This window comes from Pocillopora verrucosa, chromosome 1 (genome assembly GCF_036669915.1).
Source record: "Pocillopora verrucosa isolate sample1 chromosome 1, ASM3666991v2, whole genome shotgun sequence".
NCBI classification, from domain to species: domain Eukaryota; kingdom Metazoa; phylum Cnidaria; class Anthozoa; order Scleractinia; family Pocilloporidae; genus Pocillopora; species Pocillopora verrucosa.
This window is the reverse complement of record NC_089312.1, coordinates 21,882,613-21,902,605: the sequence shown is the minus strand read 5'-3', so window position 1 is coordinate 21,902,605 and position 19,993 is coordinate 21,882,613. Positions and strand designations below refer to the sequence as shown.

The window sequence follows — 19,993 nt, the reverse complement described above, 5'->3', positions numbered from 1 at the left end:
ACATCACCACAATGCAAGTCACGCAACTAATTTTCCGGAGAAAACTGCGCACGCGCACTCCGGTTCCTCAAGAAGAAAGGTCGGAGCCCGAAGCCTGAAGGTGACACAACTTCCTGAAAGACGAGTCTCTTTTATTACTTTCAATACTTTAGCTCCACTCACCATTACAATTTAGTAAACCGACAAGAGCAAATGGAAGTTGTACATAAAGCGTATGTTACCGCACATTAAAGTGCATGCCGAGGTGTTCAAGAGAAAAGAACACTAAAATTAACTAGTTGGAGATAGAGCGTTAAGTAACTCACAATATCACAAAAGGAAATGCGCGCTATGAAAGATGTTTGACTTTTGAATTTCTTTACGTCCCTGTGCACTGAAGAGCTAAATGGTTACAAAAAGAACCGATCAAGAAGCAGCACACTCCATGACGAGTTTAATTTTAACGGGGAAAACTGGAGTACGAAAAACACATCAGATAAATAGTTAAAACGTGCGTTTTTTTTTTTCACTTCTCAGTAAAATAATCTTAACTTACAGTTCTCATCAAATTGTGGCGAAACAAGATCTCACTCATGAAAAGAGAAGATCGCAGGTTCCCCAAGGAGATCCCACAGAAATTAGGAGTAACAAATCAAGCCCATTAAAAGTGACAAGAGCTTTCCGTTATTTATTGATGGAACATTTTCTCATTTTACTGTCTATTTCTGTCGTAACGTCGCGGTTTCAAAAACAACTATGACCTAAAATGCGCTACAGCTATGTCAAGTGTCGTTGTTTCAAGAACAGCTATGACCAAAGAATGCGACTGCTGTGTGATTCAAAATTCAGAAAAGGCAACAAAAACGTTGTCATTCATTTCATCCAGTTTACACAGACACACAATCATCATGGACGCATGACCGCTACAGTAGATGTTTTTACAATAAATATCCTCCATGGAAAAACTCATTCATAAATTTAGCCAAATGAAAATTATCTAAGATTTCATCACTGGTCAATTTTCACAGGAGGATTATGTAAATGTGAAACCAGCCACAGTGTATGTGTTGTAGACTTTTTCCATGGACACGATATATGCAGCCGTCCTTATGTCTAGACCCAGTTCGTACTCACTAGCACAGTGCCTAATTTGCTAAAAAGGAAAAGAAATATCACAGTTAAATTCACTTTTTTACGAAGAAAAGACAAAGTTCAATATTGGCCCTATAAATTTTCATTGGGTGAGTGGTCCATTAATGTTATCATCATCGTTATTATACATTTTTGAAAAATCTCATGAATTACCAAACCTCATGTTTGTTTTATCTGCTTCAGCCTTCGGTTTCGGCAGATGACTCAGACCTCCGTTTTGATAATTCATGTTGTTATATACCTTGATTTTCACTCAACAAAACGAGAACTGTGATTGGTTAATTTTTGGTCACGTACCCCTGATCAAATTCAAATGTATCCCGACCGGGATACAATTGCGCAGTTGTTGCCCGGGTGCCGAATTCAAAAGCACATGATTGTTTAAGGGAAAGTCTAAATATATAACAAAGCACTTAATGTATGGTCCCACAAGAAATTAGTTACTTTTGTTTTCCCTCGAGTCCTGATGTCTTCCTCGACTTCGTCTCGGGAAACATCAAGACTCGAGGAAAAACAAAACTAACTGTTTCCCTCGGGACCATACATTAAGTGTAGAATGTCACGCTCAAACTCATCCAATAACTGCTTATTATTACCGGACCAAAAGGGAAATTTGTTTTACACTTATTACTAATTTCCTAGGAATGCTACCAGTATGTTATGACGTGATATACTCGACGCAGTTTTCCAAATATCAAACGTGGGCCCTGTTTTGACGGCTCAGCACCCAAGGTAAGGGCAAATATGGACGTAATTTCGTGAAGAAAACCTCGAATCAGTGACGACATACCTTAGCTGATCGTTCCATGGTGAACTCCAATCCAGAATGAACAATATCTTTTTCATTTGCATCCTAGAAGATTACACAACTTTATAATTAAAAGACTACATTACATTTTGGGAGAGAACAAATCTTATTGGAAAATCATGTACAAATCTTGCAGCTCAGGGTTTACCAGACAGTTGGGAATTCAAACGAAATTACATATAATTACCGTGTGCTTCATAAGGCACCACCTTCAGTGAAGCACCATCCCCCAAATAAGCAACGAACGGGAGACTAAAAATATCGATAAGTGGTTTCCCCGAATAAACATCACATCTAGAAAAGCGGGGTTCGTTTGGGTTGCAGGCATCTGAGTCGTAAAAAATGTAATAAAATTCGCACTGCTCAATCGAGTATGCTGGGTGCCGAGAAGGATCCAGAATTCTTCTAAGGAGGGGAGTGCACCACTAAAGAAGGACGTAACTGACAGGGGGACGCAAACAAATTTTAGCAGGATACTAGTGATATAAAATAGATAGGTCATCACAGTGAGGGAGGGGGGGGGGGGGGGGAGAAGGGCCGCGGAGTTGTCACACCCATCCCAAGATCCAACTCTGTGGTGCGTAGTAATATATAAAATAAAAAGCAATGCTCACAGCGATCTTTTGCAAGAACTTAGCCGGTGGTTTGATTGGAATGACCTCCTTGAAATGATTATACAGGCTTTCTTGGACGCTACCTGTCGAAGAAGAGACAAACATGCAGAAACACTAAGAGATTATCAAATAACAGCACTTGTACAATACATTTTTATCTAAGGGGACATTCAAAACCCATAATGACTTTAATCAATACAAAGAGGTCACCAAAAGTGTTTAACAATAAAAAAATGTCTATGAAGGTGAGCTGTCTCTGGTAGCTAATCAAGTAAAGAAGAAGAAGAAGAAAAAAAGTTATGCAGTTCAAAAAAAGGTAAAATTGGTCGTGATGGGAGTTCGAAGTTGAAAGGAAACTGCAATTTATGCTCTTAGTCATATTTCACTATTTCATATGGCGAAAACAATATTATCTTAAATAACTTGATACTCATAGTTAAATTGCTTATCTACATATACAAAATGAGTGATGAAGATCCATCATTTAACGTATTCTTAGTGAAAAGACAAGCTCACCTAAAACATTAAAACTTGCCTCCTTCTCGTATTTCCAAGTCAAACGTCCAAAACTGACATGATTGATGTTCTTCAGCCACTCAAAATAGGATACTGTCACACCTCCCGCATTCAAATACAAGTCCTACATGGTCACAATATAAAACATTCAAGCTCAAACCATGCCTCTAGTGCAAAAATTAATCACGATAAATAAACACAAGTCAGAGCTTCATATCCAAATTTACTTCAGATTGCACTTGCTGTTTCTTTGTAAACTTACCAGAATAATAATTATTTTTCGATTTTCGATCTCTGCCTCAGGTGTGGTCAGCCCATTTGCCCCCTCAGCAATAACCTGAGTACACAAAGTAGAGTAATTAAGAAAAAAAAGACTTAACTGATGGTCTCCACTTTCTACTATTCACATAAAGGTGAACTTGTCTAGTAATTACTTTTAACAAATAAAATGTTCTGTTGTAAAGCAAGCAAGAAGCAGCTAGAGCACAAAAGAAGCGAAGGAGAAACACGAGACGCAGTTGAGTGTTTCTTCCTTCTTCTTTGTGCCTTATTTCCAAACTTTATTAAAATTCTGTTAGGAGGGAAGATTGAGATAGCGTAAAGTAAAATTAATGTATCAAACAATTAAAAAAAGCAAATTATATCAACCATTTCACTCCAAAGATCTCATTAGTAATTCTCCTTACTGTCTACTGTACAATTCTTATGTTAGTTTGGAGAAATTGGTAATGGATCAACTAATGAGCTCCTGATTGATATTTTTCTTTATACTCATCACTTGTCTTCTTGATATTGTAAGGAGTAATTGTGTCAATGTCACTCATGATAGTTAAAAGGTCAACCGAAAATTAACATCACCAAATATGTCAGGAAACCCTGTAACAAATTATTATAGATTCCCATTCCCCTAAAAACTGAGATAACCTTTCTCCCTAATGAGCAACCAAGCTTGAAAACCTAACAACCAAATAACAGCCCAAAAATCAAATATTATTAAATAAATACTTCTAGTAACAGAGTACCTTTGCTTTGATTTTGTGGGCATTTTTAGGGGTGATTTGTTTTTCGTTGGCTGCAGGAACTAAAATGTCACATTCTCCTTCTAGGGGGTTCTCCTCAGTCATCTGAAACATTGCATGAAAGTGAATATGTTTCAAAACCAATGTCTACAATTACTTATTTTATAATTTAATGTAAGTTGACTGCACCTGCTGAGGTTTTGAGACTTTTTCCAACTGAGTAGGAGGTGAACAGAATGTTAACTTGAAAGCATTAATCCATTCTGAAGGTCTCAGGTAAACCAGCATATAACATTTCAACTTGCTTATATTCTAGGAGGAAGGAGCTACTTCATTAAAAAATTTATTTCCACAGTGTTTTAGTTTCATTATTCATCATTTAAGGAATTTGATGACCAGAATCGATAGAGCAGCATTACCTTGAGTCAGTAAACCTAAGCAAAAATGTTAATTTGCTATAAGAAAATTAGCAAAACCTTACATAGCAGTAAAAATAATGGTTATTTTGTTCACAGCATTTCACAAACCTTTGCACCTGGGAAACCTTTAACTGAGCCATTATTGTCCTGGAGTAAAAGGGAAACAGTAGACAAATGTAAGCTAAAGAAATTTTAAAAAACATAAAAAAACACAGTAGAGAACTCTGCATGTAAAAAGCTACACATTGTACCAGTTTTTAGTTCTGAAGTTCTTTTAAGGATCTATTCCATTGGCATTGAAGAGATTTCCATCTTTCTCCATGATCCCAATACACCTAGCTCCTGCAGGGTGAAGAAGATGACAACAGGTGTGAAGACCAACATTACCAAATCCCTGTAAACATTAAAAAGCAGATATGAATTACTGAACTTATTTGTAAAGTGGAGGTGGCTAGTTATAGATATTTACTGAGCTGCAATAAGTGAGGTAAATATTCACCACCAGCCACCCACACTGGGGTAAATAAATGTTTTAATATTTACTATACAATGTGATAATATAGCACAAAAAGATGATTTTAACCCCTTTATTCCAGCAACAAACAATTACAATCTTTTTGGGCACAAATCCTGCACAAGTTGCTTGAAGGTCAATAACAAAAGATATTTTGAAGTCAATAGCAAAGGATATTCAGAGTTTGAGCAGCCAATCAGAGTGCCCTTTCAATGATATCCACTGTTTTAGTATACACTTATGCCACTTAAAGCATGCTTATTTATCAGTAGAGGACACGAAGTGGCTAATGGTTTGGTGTGTTGAATATCAGGTCAACAGATTTGCATCCAAGCTCTGGCAGTGCCTTTGTGTTTTTTGATCTGAAGTAATAAACAATTACACCACTTTCACCAATACTGAGGTGAATCACCCTTCCTAGGAATTCTCAAAATTCCCAATTATGCAAATGACCCTTGCAAACTGAATTCCCAGTTTTCTGGGAATTTCTGGGAATTCCTAGGAATTCCTAGGAATTCCTAGGAATTCTCAAAAATTCCCAACTATGCAAATTAACTCTGGTTTAAAAAGCTTGGAATTACTGGGAATTTCTGGGAAAGGAAGACTCCAGTTTTGTGAGGACTTTGAATCCCTAGGAATTCCTAGGAATTCTCAGCTTTACAAACTACCTATAATTTAAGAAGTGTGGAACTCTTGGGAATTTCTGGGAATTGAATTTGAGGCAATTTTAATACCCTGAGGTCCACATAAATTCTAAGAAGTTCTCAATACCTTGAATGTGAAGGTTTTAAGAAAAAGAGTAATTTCAGAAGCTGAAAACTTTGGCTCAATAAAAGGTATGCTATACAAAACTTACCAAGAGATATACATACATGTACATGTTTATAACTTAAAGATCATGAAATTTATTACTCAAACTAAGTTTTAGTAAATCTTTACATTAATATGGATTTTCTCATGAACCAGCTGTCAGTTATGTTAAATGGAAATTGCCAACTTCCACAATAATTAACAATAATTACATTGTTATCTTACTTCCCTAACCTACATTACTGGTCGCCTTTGTTAGAAAACCTTGGAACAGTCAAGCTCAGTTGCCTCAAACGCTGTCAGAGACTTTTTGTTGACAATACTTTTAGTAGAAATTTCATGCCTTAGACAAACAAATTCAACACCTAATTAATCTTTCTTTTTTCATGATTGTTGTTGCTACTTTTTTTTTTCAGTTTTTTGCTCTATTTTCATGACTAATTGCTGTAATTTGTTTTGCTGTTTTTATTCTTACAAAACATTTTTGTAAGAATTCCAATACTTGTGGATCATCCACACACTTTGCAAACATTTGGCATTCAGACAAGACAGAGGTAGTCAATGTTCCCTTTGAGGAAAAACACCTTTTATATGATATCTTCAATTTACTTTATTTGAAACTCTGATCTGAAAATATTTGTCAACAAGACTTGTTAGTAGTGAGAAGTACCAACCAAGTTTCCTTTCGTAACTTAATTTCTTAAATGTCCCAATCACTGGATCTCCCAAAAAATATTACATCTTTTTATTTTTGGTGCAAATTACAAGTCCTTCTTTATATAAAAATGAAAAGTGCTAGTCACACTTCAATAATAACAGCTCTTAAGTTTACTTGTTGTTCTTGTCTGTCTGTCAGCTATCAACAAAATTGTTTTATACTTCGGGCAGTGCATAACTATTTGTGGACCAGAGTTCCAACACACCTCTGTAATCGCATATAGCTACTTCTGTCTCTTGTACAAATGTTTCTCCTTCGTAAGACGCACTCTACTCTGTTGTCAATACTGCTTTAAGTTCAGTGGAAACGACTGACTGAGGAATCGAGATGGCGGTGTTGGAACGTGTTGCTGAACGCTTGCTACGGTCAAGCTTTGTAGATTTAGGTACTGGTACACTGGGATCATCTATGTATCTATTATACTTCCGAATGTGGTATCCTTCTTTTATAAATATGAGGGTAAAAGACGATTTGTAGTCGCATTCAAAACTGTGATTGGCTTGTGTTATTTCTCACCTTTGCCATTAACACAACTCAAGTGAGTTTCGAGTCTTTGTTTCCTCGACAACTTTCGGCCACAAATCGTGCATTTGTAATACGATCGATTCTTGTCGATTATTTCTACATAGAGTGAGCTCACATCTTTATTTATATCACCAAACTATCCATCTTCTAGAAGCAGAGAACCGGTCGGAGAAGTCAGAATGAAGTTGGGCGCTTCTCTTAACACTGCAATCGGCAAGCCAGCGGATTCACTTTGCTAGCCAATGACAAGTCCTAAAAGATCCACGTGATCATGCCCGTGATCGGAAACAAAGAAGACTCCATTTGGCGCTCATCTTTGAATGCACTTTTCATCGGTTGATCGCTTTTCTCAACTGTTTTGCTTAATATAACATTTCTAAAGATAGCTTTTATTGTGGTTCAATGGGAAAACGAGAATAGCGTGAGTGTTGTAAAAGAAAAGAAAGTCGTTGGCGCCGTGGAGTTAAAAGAAGGGACAAACAAGGGTCGAGTGGCCATCTGTAAAGCTACGATTTTGAAAGTTTGTGGTGAGTAAAAATTGCGATATTCGTTACGTGATCAAAATCTTATAAAAGAATAGATGTAGCGGGTTGAATTAAGCTTACATAACGCTCGGCACAACTGAAACTAGACTAATTCTGAGAATCGAATCGGTCACTTGCATGCCGCAGTTTCTTAAGCTTATGCTTTACAATGAAATAAACCTATCAGTAAGGTTTCAAGATTCCTCTAGTCACGTTTGGGAACATTTAAGATTATAATAGGAACTGTTATTAAACAAACCTTAGTACATAAAGAAGCCCTCCTTGGTAAAAACAAAATAATGTATTCAGCCCTTTTATAGTAAAATCCATGAGAGAGATATACTAACTCCAATATAAAAGTCACTCAATATAACAGAGATTTCTCAATTTGAGAATCCAATGAATGCCCTTTTCCTCATAGCCATCTTAAAAGCCTGGTCTGAGCTTTAAATATACATATTTTAATATATTATTTTTTTTCAAATTCAGATGTCAAGGAATCCAGATACAAAATGGTCAAGGTTCTTGTTGACAACCTCATTCAAGGCCAACTCATTGTGAGCCCAGGAAAAAAAATACAAACAGTACAAACAGCAGCTAAGTTTCCAGTTCAGGATAACTTCATTCTAATTTATTGTTACAGTTACAACAAGATTTTAATCAAAAAATCAATTTTATTTGTCTGTAATTAGCCCCTTCACTCCCAAGAGTGCTTGGTTTTCAAATATAACTTAAGATATTGTATTTTATGGAAAAGATTCAACAGATTTTATTCACAATTTGTGTCAAACCAAATTTAATGATTGGTTTAACTAATTTAACTATTTTATATGAATAGCTGTAATTGAGGATTAATCCATATGGAGTTTTCAAGAAAAGAAAAATAAATCAAATTCCATCCTAATATTACCACACATTGATGTTAATAATTAATCAAAAATATTTTACATGTAAGCCTTAATTAAGCTTCTAAATAAATTTCATTGAATACTTGAATTTTTTAGCTGGGTTTTTTTAATTTAAAGTATTTATTTTATATCATTAGCCTCATATTTTTGCTTAAAATTCCCAGTAATTCTTAAACATTCCTAAAAATTCCCAAAAATTCCCAGAAATTCCCAGAAATTCCTAGGAACTTTTTAGATTTACAGCTTTTCAGGGAAAGTCATTGGTTCTCTGAGTTGGAATTCCTAGGAATTCCTAGGAATTCCAAGTCCTGTTGGCTATAAACTTGGAATTTCTGGGAATTTCTGGGAATTTCTAGGAATTTCTAGGTTTTTAGAACCAGAGTTGTTATGGTTGGGAATTCCTAGGAATTCCTAGGAATTCCCAGTCCGAATTCACCGTGAAAATTCACACCTTTATTCCTAGGAATTCCTAGGAATAAATTCCTAGGAATTCCAAAAGCCATTTCACAAGGGCATTGTTTTAGTAAATAAAAATTAGTTTATTTCTGTCAATGTACTGAAAAATTGTCAGAAATTAAATTATTGACATATTTTGTCTCTTCAGCTGCTCAAAGGTAAATAGTACTTGCCAATCAATTTCCAACCATTTCAAAACAAATATGACTAGCATTAATTGGTCACCTTTTCTCGATCTCAAACTCTTCCACCTTCTTGAGCTTGGATCGCTTCTTGAACTGTTTCAAAATCTGTTTCAAAGTTCCTAACCGATCGAATCCGAGGTTATCCTGTTTCTCAAGTTCTTCAAATAATCCGAGTGCATTTTGAGTGGTTCTTTCACTGTCTTCTGAAATCTGCTTTCTACACATAAAAACCAATCTTTCTAATTGGTTTAGGCCAATTTTCCTACTTATATCAAATAGAAGGTCACAATACTCGATTTAAGACATATTCTCCGAATATATGGGTCTTCTGCGAAAATGATACAGAGTTTCATTAATGCTTTTTGGCCGACCAACATGGCGGACACAAGCGGAAGAATTATGTCTTAAGGTCTTGCATGACTAACCACCAGTTCGCGTGACATTCGAAAACCGACGGCGTGCGAACGTCACGCGAGCTGCCAGATCCTAACCCTACTGACAAGACATTCACCAAGATATCTGTGATAAAAAAAAAAAACTCGCGATATTCCTTTCATTTTAGCCCTTGAAAGTGGAATTTGAGTCAACCGTTGAGATGTTCGTTCTTTGCTGTGATCTGTATCCAATGCCCGAACTGACAGAATTATCATCCTCTGGAGGACGTCGCTGGACTGACACACTATCAGCAAAAAGGCATCAGGCATCTTAAGAACGTAATCATAAAGAATCAGAAATGAGATCATTTCGCCTGGAATCGAAATTGAGGGCGATACACCCAGTCTATCAGGTGGTAGTATGCAGATGCCCTGATATTTCAAACGTTCCTTTCATCGATGCGACAAGAATTATTGGCTTGACGCAAAAATAAAAGTATTGTTCGTAACGATCATCACCGCCGCTAGGAATTACTCATGCTTCTTGGTATCGTGTGCTTACGTAGCAAGTAGAGAAAAGAGACAAATAAAAAGCATTGTTTACTTGCATAGCGCGTAGTAGAGAGGAAAGCCTTCCACTTGCTGTAAGTATTCAGTTGTACAAGTAAGGATCAACCAATAATTGGGAGGTTATTGTTGAGAAACAAAGACCAGACAATCCGACAGAGGTGGACGCTTTGTTACGAAATAATTCTCAAAAGTTAAGCTATACGGGCCCCATACAAGCCGGCTCAAGGAATTTTAAGAGAGATAAAAGCGAGGCTGGTTATATGCAATTAGTATATGAATTCTGATTTCAAGATAATGCCATACTATTAAAATTAACCATTCAGGTATGGCTTGCAGCAAATCATGGGATAAGAAGCCTCCTCAACACATCCGGCATTGCCTATATGGTACGTAACACTTGTCCACCTTGATGAATCACGATCCAGCCAGAATGCAATTCATGGTAGGTTAATCGGAGTGTGTTGTTAAGTCACACGGGACTTCTTAGGTTAGCTCAATTTTGTCATGCTCTGTTTTGCATTAGGTGCATTAAACACCATAAACACTTGATCCTTAGGTTTTTGCTTGAGACTGGGCCTTAATTGCCTTAAAGCGCAGGAAGCTTAACGTCAAGGCTAGCATTCGAACACAGCTCGGGGGCTGGATTGGTAGCAAGAGTGGGGAGGAAAGGTTTTGGACACCTCAGTCTCTTAGAATTCGTTGTCAAGTCATCTTACGTTCCCCATACACAACAAAAGGGGAAGGCGATATATAATATCGCTACACGGGTATAAGCAACCAATTTGTCATACTTCTTACGATTTGAACTTCCATATTTACGACTGGAATAAAACGGTTTAAGAAATACCTATGTCCATACAGATGTTATAAGATTATAAACCATGATCTATACAACAATCTCTTCGTTTACATCCTAAAACCGTGGCAGAGCAGACAAATTGTCCTTCACTTCTACATTATCTGGCCAAGTTCTTTTAAATTCTCTCATTATAGAAACAAGGTCCAAGGAAAACCAACGCTTCTTGAAAATTTCAATGAATGAGGTAAAAAGTTGCGAATCGCCGTCTTCTCTTCTCCGGAGGTGACTATAACTAGTTTCCGTCAGTATTATATGGAGGGTTTCAGGAATTTTACTGATACTTTTCCATCTACGAGGGCTCACCACGAGTTTTCCAAGATCTGAAATTGATGCAAACTTCTCCTCAATTGTTTCATGAAGGCGTTCGAGAAAAACTTTATGGGTCCAATTGTCAGGACAGATTAAAAATACCGCAATGAAGGTGGATCCATCTACAATAGAAGACCAGGAAACGTATCACTGAATTATAAAAGAAGCAAACTAAAGGAAACAAATTCAAACAAAAGAAACACAAACAAGACAAAACGAAATAAACTAGAAGAGCGCAAAAATAGAAAAAACAGTGACATCATGGAAATCATCCTACGATTATCACCAATCGGCGGCCGCCCAAAATGTAAAGCATAAACATACTCTTTAGAGAAGTTGTCGCTTATCACCTGAAAATACCACGTTTCACTGAGTCTGAAAGTGTCACTGCGTTTTGGGTATTCCCGCGTTTTAAGTATCCCCGTAACCAAAATGCTAGCGTTTCCGGTATCCCCTCTGGGGATACTCAGAACACTAACAGTAAATTAAACAAGGAATTGGGGTACGTACACCTGATGCTGAAAATACTCATCCATTTGCGTGAAAATGTAAATAATTGCGTGAAGTTATATACTTTAACAACAAAAAAACGATCATTTGGCATGTAAATCAGATTCAATAACGGTTTTCGCATTTTAAGCGGCATTCAATAACATTTTTAGGCATTCTTATGCGTCATTCGCCGCATAAGTTAATGTTTGTAGTAACCCTCATGCTATTAGCTCCTATTTCAAATGATTTCTCGTTGTTATTGAGATGTTTCATTTTTTTTCAAAGACAATTATACATGTATCATCAAAAACCGAAGTAAGGAGAATGTTCCTGTTCTACCAACGCCTTAGAGTGACTAGGACACTCAACGCTTCAAAGACGTTTTATAACTCTCCTGCCTTAAATACAACCCTGACGGACATTCCTGGAGCTATCTAACTTAAGAAAGCAATTTCTCTGACTTCAAGGAGCTGTATTAAAAGTCCACCACGACTCAACATTGGACGCCATATTACTTGCCCCAATCCCTTGTTTTATTTACTTTTAGCGCTCTGAGTATCCCCAGAGGGTTTAAAAGTAAATTAAACAAGAGATTGGGGCAAGCACACCCTTTTCCTGAAGATCGTGGAAAAGGCAATAAGCTGTCTAAAAGCGACGATCAAGTCCGACATCTCGCGTCCAGAAACTCAAAGACGCATGGATAACTGAAATGAGGCCAGAGCCAGAGGAATCCCATTAGCAGAGTTTCGAGCACAACAACTGCTTGAAGCTCTGCACAGAAACATTGACACTATGACCGCAGCTCAATGGTAGGGGTTAAAGAGTATTTATGGTATTCAATGGTACCGCTTTATGCAGACATATCTGCCAAGATGTTTGAATAGAGAGATTATTGAAGGGTAAACTAAAATTCAGAACAAAATAAATTTGGAACGGCTATTTTTTTAAATTGGAATTCAATATTTGAATATCGAATGTAAGAAACGCTCAATAGTTTGAACAAGCGCATCTAAAAATGACTGTCTTAATCATATTCACGCCGTCTAGGAATGCTCTTGAATTGCAAACAGTGTAATAAAAATGTTTATAATTGGTTTATGCATAATACTGTTTGCGTATTGTTTCTATTGACTTTCACGATAGTGTTAATGACTTAAAGGTTAGCGCAAATGAAAGTATATTTTTCCCTTTTGTGCGACAAATGACGCATAAGAATGCCCAAAAATGTTACGGAATGCTGATTAAAATGCAAAAATCGTTATTGAATCCGATTTACGCGTAAGTGATCGTTTTTTCTTACTAATGAATGTAACTTCACGCAATTGTTCGCCTTTACATGCAAATGGTATGTATTTTCTCGTTATGATCAGCAAAAGGTGTACTTGCCCCTGTCTCTTGTTTAATTCACTTTTAGCGTTCTGATTATCCCCAAGGGGATACCGAAGACGCTAGCATTTTGGGTACGGGGATACTTAAAACGCGGGGATACCCAAAACGCTGTGACAAAATTATTCGTTATGGCCCAAAAAAGGAAGGAATTCGAAGTCTCCAAGCCAAAATATAGGACAATGGAAGATAAAACCCTTATTCGATGATTTAACATATAATACTAGCGAGCATTGCATTTCGGGTACGGGGAACATCGGTAGAGCGACTGATGAAGGGCTAACGCTCGAAACGTAAGCTTTTTTTACCCTTTACGGTGGCCGATTTACGTTTTCAACTCAGTTGTTAACACTAAATTACCTGCTATACTCTCCCACCGACGCAGTAGCACAGTTTCTTTAGAATCTTACCCCCTTTATTTTTGACGATGGGATATACAGTAGAGACATAAAAAGTACACAAAGAGAAACAAAGAAGAGGTGAGCGGAAAGATCTAAAAAACACTTCTTTCCATAGTCACTACCTACAGTTTGTACAAATTTACCAACCTTGATCTTGGATCCATTTGTCCATGACATTTAACAAGGTCGACTCTGCAACACTATTCTCCCTTTCAATGTCTTCAATCTGCTCAGTTCCCCTTTTAATTCCTTCTCTCAATTTCGTTATTTCTTCCGATGTGGTCTCTAGTCGTTTTCTCAGGAAAAGTCCTTCCTCTTTGAGGTTTGTAATAGATTTCACCCTCAATCTCGAAAGACGTGAATCAATCCGCGGAGGGCCACCTACTTTCCGCACGCTTTCTTCTTCAGGGCTTTTGCTCTTCTCCTGGTCTTCCCCCTCAATCCTCTTTGCCATTTTAGGAAGTTGGATCTCTAACCGATATCTGATTTTCTCCTCCTCGGCGACCGCATACGTCTCCAAATACTTCTTCTGCTCTATGCTCTCCCGCACTAGATGCATCTTTTTCAGATTAGTAAATGTTATAACACCTACTTCGTTTTTTGGGTTTAGATCTTTAAAAAATGTTTCGATCATTTTTGCAGTACCTTTTTCATAGCTACCATCAACTATCACAACTGCCATCTTGCTGTAGTTTTTCGTGCGACGATCACCGAGTTGCAATTTTTCTACTTGCTCCGGAGACAGCGCAGGACAAAGTGCACGTGGTTTCACTTTTGCTAGAATCTCAGCGAGATCGTACAATCGTAAAGCCTCAAAGCATTCTTTCAACACGCTCACAGTAGTGTCAGGAAAGAAATGTTCAATAGGATGGAAGGAGAAAGTGAATGGATCACCTTTTAAACCGAAAAAACGGAAAACTTTTTCCATTGCAGTAGCGTCAGCCTTAAGCCTTTGATTCAATTCATCTGTGACCAGCTGACTGACATCTTTCAAGCACAGTCTATCTGCTTCAAATGAAATGGAAAAGTACAATTAAAGATAACATTGGATAAGTCTGTATTAAACATACCGTAAATATATCGGAAACTGGGTTCTGCGCTCAACTTTTCTTCCCCGTAAGCATTATTGAGAAAACAATCCTTTTTTCTGCGTTGACCTGAATCGTGCTGCATTAGGCCTGAGTCACGAAGACACTTAAGCAGTTTTTCAAATCGACTTTCTTGTTTATAGGAAGGCTGTTCAACTTAACAGCTTAAAGGGAAATAAAGCGGAGTGCGCGAAGAATCATCGTTTTAAATGTACACGTTTCGTACTCCCCTCTTCCTCCCATTTGTACAGAGTCTAAAAGGACAAGGAAGACCAAGGCACTAGAATAATCTCTTCTTGATAACTTCTGTCTCACCTTCACATTACCAGTAAGCCAATCTGCCTCACTCCCCCAACAATAATAAATACTCTTTAACCCCTAAGAGTTCCATGCGACTCAAAGTTTCATAACTTTTGGATTATTTGATGAATTTCCCTTAACGGACAAAATGATAGTATACTAAAGATATGCTCATTGAATCAGATGTGAACCTAAAATCACATCAAGCTACCCACCTTTAAAATTTCTTCCTCACGTTTTTGGTGTTTATTTTTTAAAGCTAGTTAGCTCAATATGAAAATTCTTTCAAAGCAGCTGATATCGTTTTTGATGTGCCACTCCGTAGCTTTCAAAAGGTACACTGTATATTAACATGGAGTATGCATTTATGGATTTTCAAGACTGCCGTTTGCTCTTGGGGTAAGGGGCTAATATTATCAAAAATCAATCCATTTTTAGAGGGCTAGAGTTTGGGTAAACTTACTGCTAATTTCCTCTGTTTCAATTTCGGATACCGCTGCTTGTGTACTCAGTGCACTATCACTCGCCTCAGTCGTCATACTACGAGTTTCATGGACATCTTCCAGATACTTCTGTACGAGGGAAAACCTCTCCCTGTCCATTGGCTCGACCTTGTGTGGTTGCCACAATCGATGCTCTTCGAAACCTTTCTCAGTTTCTCTAAGTTCTTGTGCTTTAGTCTCTGAGAAAGAATAACACTCATGTTCTTCTATTCGCTTTAGATCGATTTTAAGCTTTCAGGTATGCTGTGATGTGTATTCATGCACTATTTACATCGTTACCTTCAAGCTCGTAAGGTATTTTCCTGAATATGGTTTGCTGCCTCTTAGCACTACGATCTCCAAAAACCTTCAAAGAGACTTCTTCAATTTCTTTCTCTATAACTGCCATTCTCTGATTAAATGCTGCCTGGATGTGCTTGATCTTTAACATTGACAGTTCCTCCTTGACGCTAGGATACAGAACTGAATCAGAGTTTCTTCGGGTTCGTTCCTCTCTTCCAGTGAGTTCAACTTCTACAAAACGAAATAAAAACAGGCAAACAATCTAGTCAAAAGAAAAAGAGGAAGTAGTGTTTGCGTAGACCATAACAAAGCACTTTATTTAGTGTTATGATCTGAGGGAGACATGTTTCGTGAAAGCGATCAAAGAAGTCAACAGATATAGATTTTTTGGGGAGCTAATTTCTTAAAAAGTGTCTAAAATATACCATTATCAGTTTCAGTTAATACGCATCGTTAACTTTATGAAATCCATGGCGCGTGGCTAGTCACAGATTCCCACATTTCATATTATAAAAGCATTTTAGAGATTCAGAAAAAAATTAGCATTGAGAGAAGTCGAAAGAAGAAGAAATCTAATTAGACGTTTTAAGGGTAAAATCTGATTCATAAAAATTTAGTCAGACATTATAGAACGGGGTAAGAGTTAAGGCACGTAACCAGACCGCCACCTTGCATAAAAGTTGCAAATTTTTGTCTGATGTGCGTTCCAGTATTGTTATGCGTTCGTGAATTCATGCGCCTAACGAATGTTAAAATGAATGTTAAACGGGGTATGAAAAAAAAACACGTTTTTTAAGGATTCTATTTATGACACCGTAACATCAATTAGAGGCCTCCGTTTCTTTATTGTAACTTTTGATAAGCGTGTCAATTCACTAGGGAAAGGGCAGGTTTAAACTATCACGATTGCACTAGTCTCTCGAGACCTATCACTCATCCATCGCCTGAACGCTAAAAACGTTTAAGCTAACTGAGAAGGGCAGGCGGAAGGAGCAAGAAACCAACTGTGCAACATACAATACCTTGAGCTCCATTCATCAACTCGAGACAAGCCTTCTGATATTCTTCTTCTTCGATGGTGACATTCACCTCCACATCCTCTCCCTCGGCCAGTTTTCTCATCTCATCAGTGACAAAGAAATCGTACAGTCGTTTCTGAAGAGTTCCATCCTGGTATAATTTCCACAAGTTTGTAAGCGCTGATAAACTTTCAGCTTGAACTGTAAGGCACACACAGCCGTCTGTGATTTGAACCAGGTTTGTACCAGCTGGAAGCACACAGCTCTGTACAGCAGCGACAAGCTGCTCATATGAGGACCAACCACTCAAGACCTCCGAGGCGGAAACGATTACTAAACCACCAGCTAACAACTTGAATACGGTCTTCATATTTACCACTAAGGGACAACAAGAATGAGTCATCGGCTAAGTACAACTTAAAGGAAAAGTGACGGATTAGTCAGCCTCGTTTATATAAGAGTTAATGACTGCACATGTGGGCCCAGTTGTTCAAATGGAAGAGAAAGCTATCTCAAGGATAATTTTAACAAAATGTGTTGTACTATCCATCGGTTAGAGAATTATTCAGTGGACAATATTATCCACCGCTGGATGAACTAGAGCATGCAACATGTTTGTAATCTATATCAAAGTCACCCCTAAAATTTAACAAGATACGGCCTACCTCCAATGAGTGAATTTCTGACGGATGATGCAAGAGCCGCTGCTTGTGCTAGAACATAACAAACAGAAAGTCAGCTGGACAAAATTTACAAGTGAACCGTCTATTTGTTGGCAATTGTTTTAGAACCATGGTTCGAGATCAGCTGTGCAGTATGCATCAATGCTTCGAAACTATTTTGAATTTGTAAACACTTCCGGAGGCGAATTCGATTGGCCGATCAAAACAATGACCTCTTGGTCGATTAGACAGGAGGGGACCCGTGACTCTAAAACAATTTGTTGATGATAAGTGACGGTGTGGTCCCCAGCGAGGCCCAGTTTTCAAAGGAGGCAGGGTAACCTAGCTGGGTTTTAACCGGTTGTGTCTGGGTTGATTGTGCTCGTGTGTCGTGGTAAATGTGTATGTGGTTCGTTAGAAACGTCTAAACCGGAAAATTGGAATCAAACTGCGGCTTAGCGTCGGTTTCACAGGGAGGATTGAGTCGGTAGTGAATTGAAATGAAACTACAATATATGTGCTGAGGTTCTGAGTTGGATTAATGGCCACCCGGTCATTTTGAGCTGGGATTTTTCGCTTCTGGGATCGGGCGTTCGGAAATGGAGTGTGCAGCCTTGAGCTTCTCTTATGTACGTAGTAAACCTAGAAATAACAATAACAGCGCGCGTTATGTCCGAACTTTATTATAAAATGTGTTGAATTTTACACAGTGAGGAGCAATATGATCACAGGGATTTATTTTGGCCCAGTTTTTGTCCATTGAGATATGCAATAGTTGAAGCCTTCCTTCCCTTCTTATCTGTATCAAGGATCAAGGTTGGAATAGGCTACTTTGTCCAAGAATTTAACATCCCCGTATAACGTAAACATAAGCCCCAGTTAGCAGTTATCTCTCGTTTGGTCTCGCATGTGCTCTTCGGGATGTCACGCCACGCTCCTCTCATAAAATTTAGGTTTTCTGTTCTTTAAAGCCACGAAATTGTTTGGGGTTAGGGATTATCATTCAGAATATTACTCGATTTATTCTAAATACACCAGTTTGTTTAGCATTTAAAATCGCAATTTGTTTCTTCAAATCTGAATGTAAGCTTTAAAAACACAATCAATTGTTTCATGGCGAACATAATAACGGCATATCGAAGCTATCAATCAATTTTAGCCAATTCGAAGCAAAATATCTGAAAAGTTCACGCACTTTGTAAAAGTTTGAGCTCTAAGTGGATCAAACAAGTTTATGAACAAGAAAAAACACCAAAGAAACACTCAGACTTCTAGACTATTATGTGTCAACGAAAGAAAATAAATAGTCTCACATTTCGTATCGTTTTAGTGCCCAGAAGTGACGCAGAGCGTGGAGTAAACATTATATTTCCTCGCTAGGTTTTGGCTGGTGTAGCTATAGTTTGTAAAAGGCAAAAGCAAGATAGTTATACGAAACTTTTCATATTCTATCAGGAACATACGTGGGATCTTGTTGACATCGCCACAAGAGAGGGTCCGGCCGCTTGCAGGGTGATGTCTACCATTCTTGATTTCCATATACTTAAGTTAGGGCCGGATTAATATAAGAACACTCTAGCACTAACTTCCCACTTACTCTAAGACTAACACAAACATTGCCCTTCATTCTGAACGCCAACCACTAACTCAGTTACCGATAAAAAATTCAGTCCAATGGGAATGTTTTCGAACAACAATAGCAACCAAACCAACCGTAAAAAAATAAACCTTTCTACAGATCTCGTGGAGGACAATTGAATTTGTAGGATCACGCTTTCGCAGAACTCGACTATGATCCTATGGTTACCTTCTGTGAGTACTGCCATTATTATAAGAATGAAGAAAACAGAGAACTAAATACCTTTCTTCGCTTCGAATTCATCCTCCTGGTCTCTTCGTTCTTCAAACTCTTCCACTTCCTTGAAAAGATCGGTCTTTCCCGTTTCTGCTAAAATGACTTTGACAACATCGAGGCAGTCGATTCCCAGAGTTTCTTGATTTTCTAACTCTTCGAACAAGGAGCGAACATCCACAATGTTACCAATGTTGCCATCACGAATATGTCCTCTACATAATGTGATCAGCCGTTCCATATCATTGAGTTCGTCGAGTACACAGATAATCTTTTCAAGCAAGCCTTTGTATTCTTTTCGCTTATTCTCGAATTTTTTAACTTTTCCAAACAGAGACCATTCCTTAACACTTTTCAACAGCTCTTTCATGAGTTTAAGGCGATCCACACCTAGATAACCATGTTCTTCTAGTTCTTTAAACAATGACAATGCGTCGTGTACGTTTCCACTGCCAGACTGGGCTAGCTTCCCACGGCAAATAAAAACAAGACGTTGGAGTGCATTAAGTCCGTCGATCCTTTCACTTATTTCGAAGAGCAAACTATTATATTCAGAGGTGGACATTTTAAATCTATGCCAATATCACTTCTTTTCTTGTCTTGCGGAAGGTTCTCTTTCTTACGGTTCCGCAAAAGGCTTAGTAATCCCGTAACTGTTATTTCTTTATAGATCCAATATGGCGGATACAAGACATCACGACAATGCAAGTCACGCAACTAATTTCCGAGAAAACTGCGCACGCGCACTC

The 19,993-nt window shown here is 37.8% G+C and overlaps 2 protein-coding genes across 3 annotated transcripts; both read right to left on the bottom strand.

Moving 5' to 3' along the window:
• Positions 1-3: 3 nt before the first annotated feature.
• Positions 4-5,350, bottom strand: LOC136278889 (glutamate dehydrogenase, mitochondrial-like). Its single transcript, XM_066162044.1, is given in 11 exon segments — positions 4-1,132; positions 1,922-1,984; positions 2,554-2,636; positions 3,070-3,193; positions 3,332-3,406; positions 4,092-4,193; positions 4,616-4,654; positions 4,759-4,782; positions 4,785-4,901; positions 5,118-5,149; positions 5,341-5,350. Coding segments are annotated over 11 exon segments (789 nt in total). The 3' UTR covers positions 4-1,012.
• A 5,196-nt stretch (positions 5,351-10,546) lies between these two features.
• On the bottom strand, positions 10,547-19,911 carry LOC131782732 (uncharacterized). 2 transcript variants are annotated; one of them, XM_066164872.1, is made up of 7 exons: positions 19,254-19,911; positions 17,396-17,443; positions 16,734-17,108; positions 15,709-15,942; positions 15,390-15,608; positions 13,686-14,546; positions 10,547-11,381 (listed from the first exon to the last, which is right to left on the bottom strand). In XM_066164872.1, exons 1-7 carry the CDS (start codon positions 19,807-19,809, stop codon positions 11,005-11,007), a joined length of 2,670 nt encoding a protein of 889 aa, XP_066020969.1. In that variant the 5' UTR covers positions 19,810-19,911; the 3' UTR covers positions 10,547-11,004. The 2 variants fall into 2 exon arrangements, with proteins under 2 accessions (XP_066020969.1, XP_066020972.1); XM_066164875.1 differs by having other exon boundaries at positions 13,686-14,543.
• Between the last annotated feature and the right edge of the window lie 82 nt (positions 19,912-19,993).